The 12,056-nt window shown below is 42.9% G+C and overlaps 1 protein-coding gene across 14 annotated transcripts in view; it reads left to right on the plus strand.

The window, feature by feature from the left end:
* ZNF618 (zinc finger protein 618) overlaps positions 1 to 12,056 on the plus strand; it is a 1,018,163-nt gene that overhangs the window by 324,786 nt on the left and 681,321 nt on the right. For 12 of the 14 annotated variants that reach the window (XM_085610043.1, XM_085610045.1, XM_085609994.1 and 9 more), the window contains exon 3: positions 11,577 to 11,618. In XM_085610043.1, coding sequence (XP_085466169.1) covers positions 11,577 to 11,618 — 42 coding nt within the window. The remainder of the gene's footprint in view (positions 1 to 11,576; positions 11,619 to 12,056) is intronic. The other 2 variants (XM_085610009.1, XM_085610041.1) reach the window with 1 other exon arrangement.

Below are 12,056 nucleotides of genomic sequence, written 5' to 3' on the forward strand. Positions count from 1 at the left end.
AAATGGGGCCAACCAGACATAGACCTGTTCGCCACACACAAAAACGCAAAATGCCCAACCTTCGCCGCCAGATTTCCACACCCACAGTAGAAGGGCAATGCAATATGGATGAACTGGTCAGGCAGATTTGCGTACGCTTTTCCGCCTCTCCCACTCATTCCATTTGTGGTACGCAAGCTCAAACAACAGTCTCTAAAACTGATCCTAGTAGCTCCCACTTGGGCACGTCAACCCTGGTTCACGACACTTCTGGAACTATCACTAGTTCCACATCAAAAACTGCGCCTTTCCCCGGCCCTATTAACCCAGAACCATGGGGAAATCAGACACCCAGATCCACAGCAACCGAACTTGGCGATCTGGCTCCTGAAGTCTTAGAGTTCGGTTACCTCAACCTCCCACCAGACTGTATGAATATCATAAAAGAAGCTAGAAGACCTACTACTAGGGCATGTTATGCTGCAAAATGGAAAAGATTTGGCATTTACTGCACTAACAATAATATACGTCCACTGGATGCTTCCATCCAAAACATTATTTGCTATTTACTACACTTGCAAAGATGCAATTTAGCGTATTCCTCCATACGTCTACACCTAGCAGCGTTAGCAGCCTACTTACAAAATAGACAACACTTGTCACTATTTAAGGTACCAGCCATCAAAGCCTTCATGGAAGGTCTCAAAAGAATTATTCCTCCAAGATTACCACCTTCCCCAGTGTCGAATCTAAATATTGTTCTAACAAGGCTCATGGGCCCTCCATTTGAACCTATGCATAAATGCGAACTGCAATTCCTTACATGGAAAGTGGCTTTCCTTACGCAATCACATCCCTGCGAAGGGTAAGTGAGATACAGGCCTTAACTCTTGAAGAACCATTCCTACAACTACATCGTAACAAAGTGGTTCTTAGGACAAACCCAAAATTCCTACCTAAAGTCATTTCCCCTTTCCATCTTAACCAATCAGTTGAGCTGCCAGTCTTCTTCCCTAATCCAGACTCAGTAGCTGAGAGAGCCCTTCATACCTTAGATGTTAAAAGAGCCTTGCTTTATTACATCGACAGAACCAAACCTTTTCACAAAACCAAACAACTGTTTGTTGCTTTCTCTCCACCACATAAAGGCAGCCCCATTTCAAAATCAGGTATAGCCAGGTGGATAGTTAAATGTATCCAAATATGTTACCAAAAAGCTAAACGCACTCCTACAGTTCCCCCTAGAGCGCACTCCACGCGTAAAATAGGGGCTTTCATGGCTTTCTTAGGGAACATTCCCTTAGAAGATATTTGCAAAGCAGCCACATGGTCTACCACACACACCTTCACTAAACATTACTGTGTTGATGTGCAATCCAAACAACAAGCTACCGTAGGCCAAGCTGTCCTAAAAACTCTATTCCGAACTGCTGCAACAGATACAGGTGATCACCGCTAGGGGAGACACTGCTATATAGTCTATCCTAAGTGTGTGATCTGCAGCTCATATGCCTCGAACGGAATATGCTACTTACCAGTATGCATCTGTTCTTGGCATGTAGAGCTGCAGAGCCACACACGCCCACCCGCCTCCCCGGGACCTGTATCTGTTCCAGCATTGTCTTAATTAGACATTACACATGGACATCCTTTCTCTTTATTCTTATACACTCCATCATTTCCCATCATGGCGAAAAACAATCTGAGGATGGAGTGGATGCCCATGCGCACTGTTGTCCAGGGGACGAGTCACCTATCTCGTGACCAAAAGGCTTCTTCCGAAGACAACAGCAACCTGCAATCATCCGAGCCCAACACCAGATGGCGATCTTATCCTAAGTGTGTGGCTCTGCGGCTCTACATGCCAAGAACAGATGCATACTGGTAAGTAGCATATTCCTTTGTCCTCCGCACTGGGCCGGAAGTGCCAGAAAGACTGGTCTCTGTTGTGTGGGTGTACGTCAAGTGATGGCAAGGAAGCCCCCTAACCCCCCCCCCCGTGTGAGCCCGAACTCTAGTCAGCGTAACGCGGTGGTCGCCTGTGTGTGAAATTAACAACCCAACATGAAAACGATTACAATTGTATTGCTGTAAGTAACACTCCAGCCGCATCAATTAACGATAATATCCTCGCAATCATGTCAATAGACCACAATTAAGGCACTTACACATGCCACTCAACAAAAAACATAAGGGTAATCACAAGGAAAGAACTTAATTGGCTGCTGAGTAGTGAAGAAAGAAGTGCTTTTCCCCTGAGGATACACTTATTTAGTGACCAGAGCATTTGGTTGCTGGATGTTGATGTTCTTAGCTTGGACTCTTGGGACTTGTAGTCTGTAGGATGCACTCTTCAGGAAAAACAGTAAACCTTGTAGAGAAGTTCAACGATTAATTTATTCAAGTATCGCAGCTACAGAGACCCCATCCATCTAACTGCTCCAACTGCCCCTCTTCTATTCAACTCCACCACCTAGCAACCATTCCCACATTCGAGAACACCATAACACTACATCTTCTCCCTCTTTACCCATTTATGACTAAAGAATGAACAAAGAAAAGTTAACTATAGATACAATGTACACCCATACAGAAAGGTACAATGCATGTATTACAAAATGCCATAATGAAGAACGTAATAACCACTAAATAAAAGGGGAAGAAAATCTAAAAAACAAAGGAAACAGGGAGATAGACAAAATGCTATCATTAACAAATACAATCTTGTGAGCGATGGGCTATACTTATTAAACGGAGTCGTCTAACACCCTTTCTTGTGCTGTAGACTCCTCCAATTTAGGGGCAGTATCAAAATCAGCACTAGCTTGACACTTTGCCACTCTATTTAGATTCCAAATCCTATGATCACTGGTCTTCACTGCATTTTTGAACTCTTTAATAATCTTAAAAAGATGACTAAATTTGGACTTGTCTCCACCTCTCCTTGGAGACTTGATCTTAACCCAGTCCCTCACATTGACCACTGTACTCTTCACCACCTTCCTCTTACTATACTAGAGCTTTCTCTTTTTCATTATCTCCTTTTCACTCTCTCTCCAGCCCTCCTCACTGCCCACCACACCATCCACTAAAGTTCTTTTAGTCGTTACCCACAAGGGAGTTACTTCCACGTTGGCGACTCTCCCTTTAAATAAACGAAAAGGAGTGTCACCAGTGGACGAATGCAGTGTGAACTTATACTCATGAGCCTTCTTTTTCTTGGCCAACTCCCACTTCTCACCAGAGACCACAGCTTGTTGCAGTGTTTCTTTAAGGACCCTCACCAACCTTTCCACCACACCATTACTTTGTGGATGGTATAAGGCCGCCCTTTTATTCTTGATCCCTCTGGACCTCAAAAATTATTCCATCACTGTTAACGTGAGCTGAACGTCATTATCTGACAAGAGCAATAAAGGGAAACCTTCTCGTGCAAACAGCTCTTCTAAAAAATTCAATCACCACACCAGATTCAACCGAGTTAACCACCTTGATATCAGGCCAACTGGAAAGCATGCCAATGCATACAATCACATCACGATCCTGGGACGTTATCTTCACAGGACCCAAGATATCAACCACAATGTCAGACCACGGACCAGTGGCCTGTTCCCTCACAGCCATGGGCTGCGTCCTGCATTTCAATATTCTATCACAAAACGCGCACACTGTGCATTCACAAACAACTCTCTCTACATACATATCCATGGCGGGCCACCAATACGCTTCTTGAATCCTTTCCTTTGTCATAGCAATTCCCATATGTGAAGCATGAGCATTCTTCATTAACTTGTCTCTCAACTTATGTGGTACAACTAACTTACTGCCTCGCATGATAAGACCATCCAGCACAGCTAAATCCTCCCTGACTTGCACATAGCCTTTAAGATCCTACTGACAGTCCTTCTTCTTACACCAGCCACCTGTGACCATAGTCATAACTTTCTGCAACAGAAGATAGTCTGCCAGATATTCCCTCCACTCACTCTCGGAAATCAACCCTTCACTAATCACACATACGTTGATTTCTTCCTCCAACTCTTCACCACCAAATCACTTGTTTTTGTCAGACGAATCACACTCCTCACCCCCAAGTCTCTAAAGACAGTCTGCTACAATATTTCTAGAACCAGGTAAGTAGGAGATGTCTGCCCAGAAAACACCCAAAGCTTCCTTTTGTACAACTGAATAGTTACATTCAACACCCCTCAAAGGTCTAGACACAAAAAGAAGTTTTATCCTTCCCATCAACTTTTTGTAAAAGGACTGCTCCCAACCCCTTAGACAACTTTGTGGGATCAAAACTTCGTAGACATGGAACTTCATTTAGGTGTTTCTTAATACACTCAAACTCTTCCTCACAACCATGGGACCACAAATATTATTTTTCTTTATTAAGCAGAGATCTCAAACAACAGGTTTCTCCAGCAAGGTTTGACAAAACTCGTGGTAGAACTCCATCATCCCCAAAAACTCCCCCAACTCTTTGTTTAGAGGAGCACTGAGATTATAAATAGTGTTTACCTGACAAGCCTTGTGCTTGATACCTGCAGCAGACACAAAATGCCCTAGATACTCTATTTCCTTGACATCAAATTTGCACTTGTCAGCCCCAAGGGTATGACCTGCACCATGTTATTTATTTAACACTGACCTCAGCCTGTTATCATGTTCCTCAAGATTGACACCAAGGATGAATACCTCATCCTGATACACCATGACACCCTGAAGACCCACACGAATACCCTCAACCGCCCTCTGAAACACAGGCGCAGCAGAAATTAGTCCGAAAGGCATTCTTACAAACCCAAAGGTGCCAAATAGTGTGATGAAGGAGGTGAGATCCTGGGACGATGAGTGAAGCCTGACTTGATGATAAGCTGAGGTCAAGTGTAAGGATGAGAAGTGCTTTGCACCCTCAAGAGAACACAACATTTCAGTTATATTAGGTAGAGGATAATGATCAACAACAAAAATTGCTTTGTTGAGTTCCTCTCAAGTCAACACAGAGTCTGGCCTCCCAATTGGCTTTTCCAGCCGTGACAATAGGAGAGACCCTCTCTGTCGCCTCAACCTTTTGAATGATTCAATTGGCTAAGCGTTTGTCTAGTTCAACTCTCATGCTGTCTTTTACCAACAAAGGTAAATTCCTGACCTTGGCTGCTTTTGGAATGACATTAGGTTTCATCTTTATCTGATGTACATAATTTTTGAGGCATCCCAATTTTCCTGTGAAAACCCCCGGAAATTCTTTAACCCAATCTTGACTAGCCTCATCAACCACCCTATCCGGTGGCAATTTCTTCAGGCAAACAGACGGACTTTCTTTAGGATCGAGAAAAACATGCAGATCATGCTGATAAAACAGGCAGTGAGTTATTCTCATCGAGACATAGACTTTATCAGGGATAATCCTTCCTTTGACGTCAGTTGTACCACAGAAATAGCCCAGCAACTCAATATCACCCCACCATACCCTTTTGGCCTGATGTATGGCTTCAACAGGGTAACTTTGCCTAATTTATTTTTTTATTTATTTTATTTATGGTTTGGTATAGCGCGGAATCACCCGAGGGGTATATCTGCGCTTGGAACGGCCCTGCAGACACAGTCAAACCGAGTTAGAAGAGGTGGGTTTTGAGGAGCTTTCTGAAATGAGAGATGGTCGAGCAGTCGCGAAGTTGAGGTGGTAGTTCATTCCAAAGGACAGGGGCCAAATATGAGAAAGCTTTACCACCGCTGCGTGATTTTTTGATTCTGGGGATGCAAAGTAGGCGTTTAGAACCTGACCTAAGAGAGCGAAGAGGGATATAGTTAGTTATTCTACTAGAGAGATAGGACGGGCCTAGATCGTTGAAGACCTTGAAGACAGTACAGCCTATCTTAAATTTCACTTGTTTCCTTACCGGGAGTCAGTGAAGTTTTTTCAGAAGGGGCATAGAGGGAGTTCTAGGCGGGGCTCCCGCAACTAGGCGGGCAGCCGTGTTCTGCACAACCTGTAGTTTAAGAGAGGCGTCATTGGTCGAAAGAAGCAGGGCATTACAGTAATCTATTCTACTCAGAATCAGGGCCTGCATCCACGTTTTTTTCGTCGAAGGGGGGAGTAGAGGGAAAATTCTCCTGAGTAGACCTAAGATATAGTAGCAGGTGCCAGTGGTGGAGTTGGCATGGGCATCTAGAGTAAGCTTTTGGTCAATTTTGACACCTAGGTTCTTGACCACTTCTTTAGGTGTTGGGGCTTTACCCAACTCCTCAGGCCACTAAGTAGGTGACCAACAAATAACAGCTCCTCCAAACAGCATGATTTCAGATTTTTCGGAATTTAATTGGAGGAAATTACTTTGCATCCAGGAGGTGATGGCCATCATGCCCTTGGAGAAGATGAGTTGGATGTCAGATCTATTCTTGTCAAAAGTGAGGAGGAGTTGGGTATCGTCTGCATATGAAATGGGATTGAAACCCAATTTCTTCATAAGTTTGGCCAGGGGGGTCACATAGATATAAAAAAGAGTCTGGCTCAAACACGAGCCCTGGGGGACCCCTTTGGTAACCTGGGATGGGACAGATTTAAAAGAGCCCAAGGTGACTGTCTGGGTTCTATCCGTTAAAAAGTCAGTCAGCCACTTCAATGCAAGTCCCCGAACACCCATATCTTGTAGCCTCTCCAGCAGAATCTGATGTGAAATGGTGTTGAATGCTGCTGAAAGGTCAAGGAGCACCAAAAGTGTTGTCTGACCTTTGTCCAGTGCCTTTCTGATGTTATCAGTCACCTCCACCAAGGCAGTCTCCGTACTATGTTTGGCCCGAAAACCCGACTGGGAAACATCAAGAAGGTGAGCTAATAGATTACATTCCTAAAATGTTTTAAGGACTAGAGTTATTTTGTCCCCACAGTCAAAGAGCATGCTCACTGGTGAATCATTGATCAAAACAATCTCCTGAGGACCATCACCAGTATTTCCTTTAATTTGGAGAATATTAATTTCCTCCACATCTTCCTCATACAGGTCAGTCTCTCTGACTTTGTTCCTTGTCTGTCCTGCAACACTTGGAGACATGACCCTTTCTTCCATATTGTTTGCACATGACCTTCCTGCCGGGACAGTCTTTGAAGTTGGCCATGTGGCCAAGGTTGCCACACCTAAGGCACTTCTCTCGAACGTTTTTCATGCTATAGGGCTTGGTGGTGGTGGTTCCACTGAATATGGGTTTAACATTTATCCTCCACAACCTTGACAACAATACTCTCCTTCCTTTCACTCAAACTGTCTTTACGAATAACATCAACACAAGCCTTTGGATGTTCATGAGTTTTAGCTATAACAAGAACTTCTTGCAGCGATTGATTGCCTTTTTGCCATAGGTTCTCTCTTGCTTTGTCGAGAGCATCCTAACATAAATTGGTCTCTTAAGCGCTCTTCCAATGTAACCCCAATACTGCAAGTGAAAGCTAACTTGGGCAAAACAGTTATGTATTGTTCCACTGATTCCTCCTGCCTTTGCATCCTTCTCCCAAAGTAATACCGTTCAAGAACAGTGCTCTCCTTGGGAAGTTAGTGTAAATCTAGTTTTTTTATGCAAATTTCGTACTCATTGAGGCTAGTAGAATCATTATCTGAGAGATCAGGAAGGTGTTCAAAAATGTATTGTCCTTCAGAGCCCAAGCAATACATCAACAATAAAGTCTTCCTCTCTGCGCTTAAGGATGTGCCACAAACACGAGAATAATGTGTAAAAACTTTCTTCCATTTTAGCCAGGAGAGTGGTGGATCTCCTGGAGATGTCAGAACACAGGGATGAGCAGTAACATTCTGCATGACGTAGGTTCAGGTTAAAAGAAAAACCACTCACCAAAATATTGACCTCCAAATTTTGTCAGATGACAAGAGATGGCTTGCACAACCGAACTATATTACTTGACTGTGCACATCAGTGGGATGATGATACACACATGACAACTGCTAAATAGATTACCAACTAGCTAGTTTCAAGTGTGTGCAATCCGATTGTGCAGTAATAGCTGTGCACATGAGCGAAAGAAGGATAGACAACTGTGTGCAGTGTGATTACTAGCTGTGCACACCAGTGAAGGAAAAGAAAGACGCTGTGCACTAACAATTTTATATTCTATCAGCTGTGCTCATCAGCGAAAGGAAGGTAAGCCACTGTGCACCACCGAATTGTTCTTTAACAGCTGTGCGCATCAGTGAAAGAAGGATAGCGAACTGCGCGCAATGTGATTTTCAGCTGTGCGCATCAGCGGTGAGACACAACACGGCTCCCTGGCGTGTCCGTGACGTGACGATGTAGCGTGCTTGAGTGTTCCTTTCACACTCAGATGGACAACACAGACAGTGACGCAAGGACGTTGCGTCCTCAAGCGAGAGCGAATGCGTGCTCGCGCAGTTCGAGCTTGCCCCTTTGCGCTGTCTTCAAACTCGCGGGGTGAACCACGGACCCCAAACGGAATAGCACATAATAAAAAAAATACGTCCAATGGGGTCCGGTCACTGCATATGCCCCACACCTGTAAGATGCCCACCTTACTTATATGCTTCCGAATCGGCCGAGGACCTGTCAAACTTTCTTGGATGTGCTTCGATGTAACAGCTCTTCGATGTTACAGGTTACTGCTCTTGTGTGCAGTTGGATCGATTTCTTCACCCCACAGGCTTGAGCAGGAATTTTTATTTCCTGCCAGGTAGGACTTTTCAGTTTATCTTTAATCTGACGTGCTGTTGAGGTCTTTGGTTGATGAGAGTTGCGTAGGTAAATTGTCGCCAAAATGTAGGATGTACTCTTTAGGAAAATCAGTAAACCTTCTGAAGCAGTTCAGCGATTAATTTTTTTAAGTATCACAGCTACAGAGACCACATCCATCTTCCTGCTCCAACCGCCCTTCTCCTAATCATCTCCACCACCTAGCAACCATCCCCACATTCGAGAACACCATAACGTAGGACACTACATAGTCCTTCACTGGAAAGTTGATTTATTGTCAATAAGGCGACTGAGCTAATTAAAGTAGAAATTTAAACGCATAATCTGATTGTCCAGTTCTGACAACATTTTGAGATTTGAATGAACAGGCTCAGACACAGGTTTGGCTCTTGCACGTACAGTACAGTAGGTGAAAAGTGCCAGGCCGAGAATGTTCTGAGAACTGAACTGACTTGTAGCTCTTAGCTTGGAAGACGAAGAGAAGCAAAGTTCAACTCTCTCCAATGGGCAAGGATGAATATGTGATAGTATAACTGCAAAAACATCTTCCAGAAATTTGTGATTCATTTAAGATTTAGCCCATGGTTCATCTATTCTCCTAGTCTTTTTATTTTATTTTGTGATGGTTTTAAATTTTGTGTTTTTGGTTTAAACTGCAGCACCTTAAGGTGCACCCTAAATACCGCAATCACAGAAACCCATGATTTCTTTCCAAAGATGATTATCTGCTATCTTCGACAGTGGGGTTCCTGTAATAAAGAAAGGAGAAGCAAAATAACCATTTTACAGCTATTCATTTCCTGATCTTGTTGTTGAGTGCACCATTACCATTTCAGTGGTGATATTTATGCCATAGTCGTTAAGCTGGTTTCGCTGCTCATAACTATCAATGGAAGGAGCTCCCCGAGACATTGTCAAGTCTTGCTTTTTCATTTTTCATCATCTTCCCTCTTACTATACATATCCTGCAACCCACTGATGGTTTCACTATTAAACTTATCAGACTATCATGCAGGTTGCCATGTTATTTTAAATCCAGAAAAAGATATATCCCTCCAAATGAAAGGGGAATGTTCATTAAATTCAAGATCAAAATTAGAGTGACTATTTGATGGCACACAGGTTGATAAACTCTAACATTTTAATGCATTTACCATTTTGCTTTTTTTACATTTAATATATTTTGTGTATATATTTTTGTCAAAAATATACACAAAGCATCAAATACAAGTTTCTAATTAAAACCTTCGTACGTACCAATGAACATAGAAATCATAATGGTTGTAACAGTTTGCAAGCCCTGCAGGAACCAGTGAAGCATCATCTGCTTGTTAATATATCTTCTGGGTTGTAAAGGTGTTGGTTCTTTCTTTGCTTGCGCGCCAAATCTCAAAATTGGACCGCCTCTACAAATTTAAAAGTGATACTTAAAAATGTATAGGGCCAAATAATTTAAGACATTTATTTAAATCAATAACTAATAATCAAAGAGGTGAATATGCGCTTAATGGACATTGTCCAGAGAGTTAAATGTATTTACAAAGGTACCTAATTATTTGACAAGGGGGTCTCCAAAGAGATTACCCTCTGCTACTGGTCCAGCCTCAGAGGTGGTTAGTTCTCCCAGTTTAGGGTCTATCTTTATCAACAAAAATCTGCTACGTTCTGTAGAAATCAACGCATTTTCGTTGTCAAGAAAAAAGATGGCCCTCTATGCCCGGCTAGAGAGGGTTTCAAGGAAGATGAGACTGCCAGAGGCCTTGGCGTCCTCCGCCATGTCCAAAATCTAAGCCAGGGGGCCAGCAGTGTCCATGAGTTTATCCTGGCACGCCCGCCAGGAACGGTCAATTCCTTTCTTAGGGTCATGAATAAACTTGGCTAAGAATGTGGCCATCTTAGGGTCCAATTCCGGTGGGACTGTGACCTTTCCCTCCAGAGCTGGTCTTGGACACTCCGCCCTGAGGCCGCTTCGAACCTCCTTCAAACGACTCGCCGGCCCGCTAAGCGTGCGAAATGGGCAAGAGCGTGGTCCCCAAGCGGCGGGAGGGGCTCCCACACAGAGAGTCTGAATTAAGGAGCGACCGCGAAGGAGACACTCCTGCGGTCAGCAATTATCAAAAGTAAACCACAGTGCGCGTCAAGACAAGCAGACATCAAAGCACATATGCGCATAAACAAGAAATAACACGGAAAGACCGTTAATTAAGCTCGAACAAAGAAACTTGAGGAGAAGGGAAAAACACTTATCTTGGTGCTGCTGGAGCAGCGGAGAAAGAGGAGGATAGAGGGTCCTCAAGGGAAGTTATGGGACACCCTGCCTCAGGATTTGACAATGCTGTTGGACTTTTTCAGTTTCTACTTTCCCTGTGCATCATGGGAAACATAGCTTATGGTTATTGTGTTTGTGATGACACAGCTGGAGTAATAAATGGAGAAAGGGTCAGCCTAATCCGAAACCTCCGGTCCTGCCATAGAATTCTTAGTAGTGTTGCTGTATGTGATGGTAATCAGTGTAATTTTGATAGTGGATTAGGAGACCAGTAGTATATCTCAGTTTATGGTTTGTGTGTTTGAAATTTACATTGTTTTCCCTAGAGGAAGCATCATAATGCCATGAATAATGAAGAAATATTGGGATCCTTTCCACAATTACTGACAGGTTGTTTCTCTTGTACATTGTTTCCACATTATTTGAAAGGTTGTCTACAAGGTGAATGTTTTTGTCACTGAATACCTAAAGTGAATTGGGTTAAGATCCCTTTATCACTGACACATCAGAGAATAATTCTGTTTGAGAAAACGTGCAGCATATTTTAAACTTCTGTCCTTTCCCTGAACATGTCATAATGAATCCTTCTTTTTTCTTCACTCTCCAGCAGAAAATAATTTGATCATTGTTGACCGACACCAAGTCTCAGGTAAGTTGTTTTCAGTTTAGGCAACCTTTTATCATGGGCATTTTCACACCACACTAAAATGTAGGTAGACTGTTAACATTAAAACATTTGTCTCCATTATGTGTGAATAGTTTAACTCTTCATGAAACCGATATTGGTTCTAACATTATGGGTATTTTAGCCATGTGATATCTTTAAAATGTGTTAACCATCTAGTTAAAGTTTCCTGTTAGGCTTAGGGGACAGCGAACTCCTACCACTAGGTCCAGTTTTACAAACTCTTCATCTGAGCTCCCTTATTTCTCTTGTTACTCAATGTGTCTTCTCTTTTCCCTTGTACCAATAGTATGGAAAACGAGGAGAATATATGCTTCTCTGTATGATGTGTGTTAATTTCAACAGAGTTTCTACCTTTATCATCCGTGGTTATGCCTGGAAATATCTGCCATTTTAGTTAAA

The sequence above is a fragment of the Triturus cristatus genome, chromosome 1_2, assembly GCF_964204655.1.
Source record: "Triturus cristatus chromosome 1_2, aTriCri1.1, whole genome shotgun sequence".
In the NCBI taxonomy this organism is placed as follows: Eukaryota; Metazoa; Chordata; class Amphibia; order Caudata; family Salamandridae; genus Triturus; species Triturus cristatus.